The sequence below is a fragment of the Nyctereutes procyonoides genome, unplaced genomic scaffold (genome assembly GCF_905146905.1).
Source record: "Nyctereutes procyonoides isolate TBG_1078 unplaced genomic scaffold, NYPRO_anot_genome, whole genome shotgun sequence".
Taxonomy (NCBI): domain Eukaryota; kingdom Metazoa; phylum Chordata; class Mammalia; order Carnivora; family Canidae; genus Nyctereutes; species Nyctereutes procyonoides.
The window spans coordinates 12,762,761-12,769,518 of NW_026575147.1; the positions used below are offsets into that span (position 1 = coordinate 12,762,761).

At 36.1% G+C, this 6,758-nt stretch overlaps 1 protein-coding gene across 1 annotated transcript; it reads left to right on the forward strand.

Annotated features, from left to right (window-relative positions):
- Positions 1-4,067: 4,067 nt before the first annotated feature.
- On the forward strand, positions 4,068-4,959 carry TSHB (thyroid stimulating hormone subunit beta). The gene is made up of 2 exons (XM_055312140.1): positions 4,068-4,229; positions 4,679-4,959. Exons 1-2 carry the CDS (start codon positions 4,068-4,070, stop codon positions 4,931-4,933), a joined length of 417 nt encoding a protein of 138 aa, XP_055168115.1. The 3' UTR covers positions 4,934-4,959.
- Positions 4,960-6,758: the final 1,799 nt, after the last annotated feature.

The following is a 6,758-nucleotide window of genomic DNA, read 5'->3' on the forward strand; positions in this document are numbered from 1 at the left end:
CTAATTAAGGATTTCTTTTTGTTTTAATCAAAAACACATGTGAATTGCCCTGGATTTCCACTAAAAAGTTGCCTTTGTGGGATGCCTGGGTGGCTCAATGGTTGAGCATCTGCCTTTGGCTCAGGGCATAATCCCAAGGTCCTGGGATCAAGTTCCACATCAGGCTTCCTGTGGGGAGCCTGCTTCTCTCTCTGCCTATGTCTCTATATCTCTCATGAATAAATAAATAAAATCTTTATTTATTTTAATTGAAGTTTGATTTGCCAACCCATAGTATAACCCCAGTGCTCATCCCATCAAGTGCCCTCCTCAGTGCCCGTCACCCAGTTACCCCATCCCCCTGCCTGCCTCCCCTTTCACTACCCTTTGTTCATTAATAAATAAAGTCTTAAAAAAAAGTTGACTTTGTTTTGTAGATAAGCAATAATTTTATATATTTGTAAATGAGCATTTAGGCAAAATTTGGGCACTCAAGCTCCAAATAATTTTTTTATTCCCAAAACTTACTTAGATGATGTTGACTTTTTTTGTTTTATTTCCTTCTGTGTATATACTTTGTTAATACTAATAAATATTAATAAAGGATGTATTTAAGAGGGTAATTTTATTTTGAAATAGGAGAGAGGAAAATTCATGCTGTAATAATGTCAGAGTTTCCAGAGCAGTATGTTGTGAAATTGTTTGTCTAAACATATTTTATTTGGGGTTCAGTATGAATTTTCAATAGATGTTTTTTTCAGATAAGAAAGCAGTAATTCAAATGCAATTATATAAACGAGAAGATCAGAGAGGAATTATCCTGAAGGGTATAAAATGAACCAAGAGCTTTTAGTCTGGGTCATTATACCACCAGCTCACCAATGCAAAGTAAGGTAGGTATCTACACTGAGGAGGCTTTGTGAAATGAAACATTCTTATTCTAATTCTTTTTTCATTTTTACCATTTCAGCCGATATTCAAAAATGGCAAATGCTAAGTGATAATTTGCTTCTGTAGACTCTAAGAATTCTAAGTATTGCTCCAGAATTGTTCAGTGGTTGGTAAATGTTGGTGAACTGCATATATAAGGATAAGAAAAATTTCATTGACTTAAAGTAAGAGGAACAACTGGTCAGTTTCCTAATGAAGGCTGATTGATGTTCATGGTTTTCCCTTTCTAGCTACTTTTTGATTTTAACATTTTTAACTGAATAATCTGTACTTTGATGGTCATATACTTCTGGGAAAACTTATAGTACACTCACTTTGGATAATGTCTAATGTACACACCTGCTTTATAGTACATTTTGGTTTCTAGAAAAATATATTGCCTTAGTAAAGTTCCTGGATTGCTCATAGGGTGAGCAATTGATTCTTTATATAGCATAGTAAGGAATTTGGAGAGAAAAGATTGGCAAAGGAAATTAGAACAGTAGAGAGCAATGTGTTTATTAAGAGTGAAGATAGAACAAAAAAGAGAAGGAGGGAGAGATATGTGGAGTAAGTGGCAAAAGGAAAGAAGATATCGTATAATAAGGAAAAATGTTGAAAGTGTAGACAAATGGTCATGCCACTGAAAAAGGCATCTCTCATTATTTAGGGCCTGAAGTCATATCATGCCTTCTGTTTTTAGGTCCTCAATACATCATTTATGATTACTTTAAAAGAGGCAATTGAGTTTAGAGATTAGAATTCAGGTGACAATAAAGGAGAAATTATGGCAGATCCTATAGGGAGGTATTAATTAGTACTCATTTATATAGTGTTATATAGTTACTAGTCTTTCTTCCATACCATTCTAAAAGCTTCACATATATTTTATTCTTTTTATGATTTTAGGAAGGAGCATATGGAAAAATGAAAGCAAGAATATATTAAGTTGCTCAGTTACACAGAATTGTAATGAAATCTGGAATAGGGTCCCCCTTTTAGAATAGGGACCTGACACTAATTTATCACATAGAATCACAGTCTGTTTGTGCTAATAAGGCCTTTTTGTTCATCTTCTGGTTCCAAGCCTTCCTTTTATAGATGAGGAAATTGAGGCTCAGAAAGATTCTCTAGGTAAAGTTTTACTATTTGCAATAAAGGGAAAAGAATAATTCTTTTTTTATTTCCACAATATTATACAGCTACTATTGCTGGTAATTCAGCACTTTTAATTTTTCCCTTTGTTAGTTTAGAATTTTACATTTTATAAGAGGAAACTTGAAAAAATATAATGTCCTTAATGAATATGACAACAATGGGTAAAAGTTCTAAAACAGTGTTTTATCCTACAATTAAAAAAAGGTTTGGGTTTACTTATCTCCCTATGTTTTCCAGATGGGAAAATAAGGCCCAGACAGATTAAATATTTTAGTTAGTTTCTCATAAATCCATGAGAGATCTTGACATAGGATTCTGTTCCTTAATTCCAGGACTCACCACTAGATCACCACACATTTATTTTATATAGAATTACAGAGCTAAAATATGTGGGTTAAATATTTTTAATGCAAAACCCCAGTGGTTGGCTGGCTAGAGAGGCCATGACAGCTGAGTATTTTATATCATTTTTAGAGGATCCTCTAGGTCTGTGGTTCTAAAATAACAGAACCAATTCTATACCATAAAGGGAGCTCACATTTGTGAAGCACTTAAGAAACCAGGCTCCATAAACAAGGAATTCTTTTTTTTTAATTTTTATTTATTTATGATAGTCACACACACACACACACACACACACACAGAGAGAGAGAGAGAGAGAGAGAGAGAGAGAGAGAGAGGCAGAGACATAGGCAGAGGGAGAAGCAGGCTCCATGCACCGGGAGCCCGACGTGGGATTCGATCCCGAGTCTCCAGGATCGCGCCCTGGGCCAAAGGCAGACGCTAAACAGCTGCACCACCCAGGGATCCCCTAAACAAGGAATTCTTATATTTTTGCTCCTTTAATTGAAATACCAAAAAATTCTGAGGAATATTTGAATATGCAACATTTTATCTAAAGGAGTAAATGAGGAAACCCTTTTTAGTGAATTATTTCACTTTCTTGTTTATACAGAAGAAATTTTTGATAATGTTGTATCTCAGAGTCATAGTTTGTACTCTTTCAGAATACTTAGACCAATATTTTTCTTATTAGTGCTCATACTTACCTCCTCTGCTCAGACTGTCAGCCTTTGAAGTCAAGGACCATAGCTCATCCATTTTATATTTCTCATTGCCTGGTTCAAATGCTCATTATATGTTTATCTAACTTATTTGCCATAAGTCATAATTATATTATCCAGTTCATTATAATAACCAGTTGATATTGAACAAACTCTCCATTAGACAGGTTCTGTTGGGATACATATTCTCCTTCTGTCTGAGGCCCTCTGTTGTCTTTCATACAGTCAAAACTTATTTTACTTTTCTGCGCTAACCCACAGTGGATTTGTCCTTGATGGTATACCAGTGGTGATTTTAGTTGACCTATTCTGGAAATTCTCTGGCTTCATCTTGTCTTCCTTGACAGACATTGGATAGAATTATATGCAGATGCTTTGCATTGAAATGGTACTGAAGTTTGATTATACATTTTTATGGTTTCTTCAGGCTTTCTGATTATGACCAGTCTGTTGGCATTTTAAGCCACCAAACCAAAGTTTTTAGAAAACTACAGTTCTGAGAAAGCCCCTACTGAGGTCTTGCTCTTAGTTGACTTCTTATAATTAGAGGCAGGTATTTGGACTGTTTCCACTGTATGAATTGTTTTACATTTAGTTGACATTATATGCCTTTGCCACCTTCTGTTGTGATGTTTTTTAGGCTGTCCTTTTCACTGCCCAGTGCTGCTAAGTGGCACCTGTAAGCAGAACCTTCACTGTGTGAGTTCCTACATTATGAGGTATATGGCTCATAGCCACATCTAAATGCATAAAGAAAGGTTATTGAGAGTATTAACTATGGAAAAGCACCTAATATAGGCCCTAGGATGAAGTAGGCATTTACTAAATACAAACAATTACACACACATACACCCATTTTAGCTCTTTTTGAATGTCCCCTCTGAATGTCCTAAAGCATATATGTAATAGATTCTTTAATTTTATCTTTGATTTAGCATGACTGCTATCTACCTGATGTCCATGCTTTTTGGCCTAGCATGTGGGCAAGCAATGTCTTTTTGTTTTCCTACTGAGTATACGATGCATGTCGAAAGGAAAGAGTGTGCTTACTGCCTAACCATCAACACCACCATCTGTGCTGGATATTGTATGACACGGGTATGTAGTTCATCTCCCTTATTTTAGCTGTAAATTAGATAAACCTAGACTCAGTCCATTTCTATTCAGAAAGGAAATGAGATAATAACAACCTCATTTCCCAAATCTAATAGTTATTGTCTCCTTAGGGGTAGAGTCTCAAGATTATAATATTATATGGATCTACTTAGCACAAATGGTATAGATAATTTTATAATAGTTTTACTCCCAGAATTTATTTAAACCTTATCTTGTTTCCAAGATCAAGGATAAAAGGTGTGTGTGTGTGTGTGTGTGTGTGTGTGTGTGTGTGTATGTACGTATGTACGTATTTTGTCTCTAGAGGATTCAGTGTGGATATGTTGAATTGGTACTGGGGAATGAGACTAAGGAATCTTCCCCTAGTCTTATTTGTATCAAAGGAATATAAATGAATTAACATTATTCTCCCTTTTCTGTTCTTTCCTCAGGATATCAATGGCAAACTATTTCTTCCAAAATATGCTCTGTCCCAGGATGTTTGTACATATAGAGACTTTATGTACAAGACTGTAGAAATACCGGGATGCCCGCGCCATGTTACTCCCTATTTCTCCTACCCTATAGCTGTAAGCTGTAAGTGTGGCAAGTGTAATACTGACTATAGTGACTGTATACATGAGGCCATCAAGACAAACTATTGTACCAAACCTCAGAAGTCCTATGTGGTGGGATTTTCTATCTAACTTCAATAGTGATGTAATTTACAATTCGGTTAAGTGTGTTTACCTGGAATAAAATTAATAAAATATCAATATATTTCACAACACAGTGTGTACATTTTGAGTACTATTTCATGCAAGTCCATAGCCACACGTGTTAGAGAGCCTACAGGCTTTAGAAGAAAAGGTGAATGAAAGAGCCTTTTGGGCTCATATGAGGGATAGTTTCCACTGAAAGGGCAGAGTGCAGGTAAAATGGCAAAGAGGGATATAAAATACTAACAAAAGAGAGGCTTGAGCATGTTTCCTTAACAAAAGGCCATGACACGAAGTTTGTCTTGACAGAAAATGAATGTGGGGATGCTATGGAGTTATAAGGGTAATGTGATCAGAAGCTGAAGAAACATAGCACATCAGCGTACTGGAGACACTTAATTCCAAAGGCTAGAAGCAGAACTGGAAAGGAGATGGAGAGTAAAGAATATGTGAAATCTGCAATATGGCACTTTATTCTAGTTATTCAAATGCACAGGATAAAACTTCACCAAAATTCAGTAGACAGTATATTCTATTCTAAAAACTATTCTCATTAATTTAATTACTTTGATGGGCCAATTGACTTATGAAAGTTATACCCCAAAAGCCTAGAAAAGAGGCCATGATCATTTTACATGTGGAGGTCTAAATCCTTTGTATTCTTTCCAGTAATAGGAGACACTTTTCAGTATTTATACCAAAAGCAACTTATGCTGTTTTGGCTTTTGATGTCCTGAAAAACTAGTATGATTATGAAAGATTTTAGGGACAGGGAGCGAGTACTAAGGGATTAAATAGTATAGAATCATCCTAAATTCTAACCTACACCTTCATCAATATTGAAACACTGTTTTCCAGCAAATGCACTTGGTAAGTGGCAATTTATTTATCTTTTCCCTCCTTGGGTACTCTTTCATGAATTTAGTTTCAACAGATGCATGAAGTGAGACAGACCTAGTACCCTGCAGACTTGACCTCAAAAAGATGATTTATCCTGTATTTTCCCATTTCTCTCCATTTAAACTGCTACCACTAGGGTAAAAATCAATTATCAGCAGGGATGCTTTGCTGTATCCCACAGTCACTGGCTGCATTCAGCTGGGCATCTTGTAAATGCCTACATGCCGACAGTGCCCCAGATGTGTGTGTGTGTGTGTGTGTGTGTGTGTGTGTGTGTGCACGCAAGTGGTGAGGTAGTGTAGATGGATTAGTACCTGCCAATAGGGAGGGAATAGTAGTACATTTACATACAAGGTCAGGAATCCATGTTATGCTTACCTTATTTTTTTAAATTTATTTATCATGAAAGACACACACAGAGAGGCAGAGACATAGGCAGAGGGAGAAGCAGATTCCCTGTTAGAAGCCTGATGCAGGACTTGATCCTAGGACCCTGGGATCCTGACCTGAGCCAAAGGCAGACACTCAACAACTGGGCCACCCAGGTGCCCCTATGCTTACCTTAATATTTGAGGTTGACATCAGCAGAGTCTTCAAATATTAATCTGGGTGTTTGTGTTCTCATATCACTAGGTAAACATGAACACTTAAAGCTGCAGAGTTATAACACCCCTTCTAAAAACTGTATATCAAGCACAGATCTTTGATTAATGAATAAAATGTCTAATATTCATATCTAACTGGCACTAATCACATATAACTTTCATGGAACCTGAAATTGACAAGATGTGTTGAGCCATGAGAACTCCCTCTCCTAGCTGGTGGATGACATTCTGAAGAAGATTTTCTTTATTAATTTTCACATTTTGATCAGAATATTTCATTGAAAGCACCATTGATCAAGAGTCATGTT

Excerpts from the sequence above, each read along its gene's own strand:
- TSHB (XM_055312140.1), top strand. The coding sequence starts at position 4,068 with ATGACTGCTATCTACCTGATGTCCATGCTTTTTGGCCTAGCATGTGGG. Across the intron at positions 4,230-4,678 it reads CTGGATATTGTATGACACGG|GATATCAATGGCAAACTATT; the intron begins GTATGTAGTTCA and ends TTCTTTCCTCAG.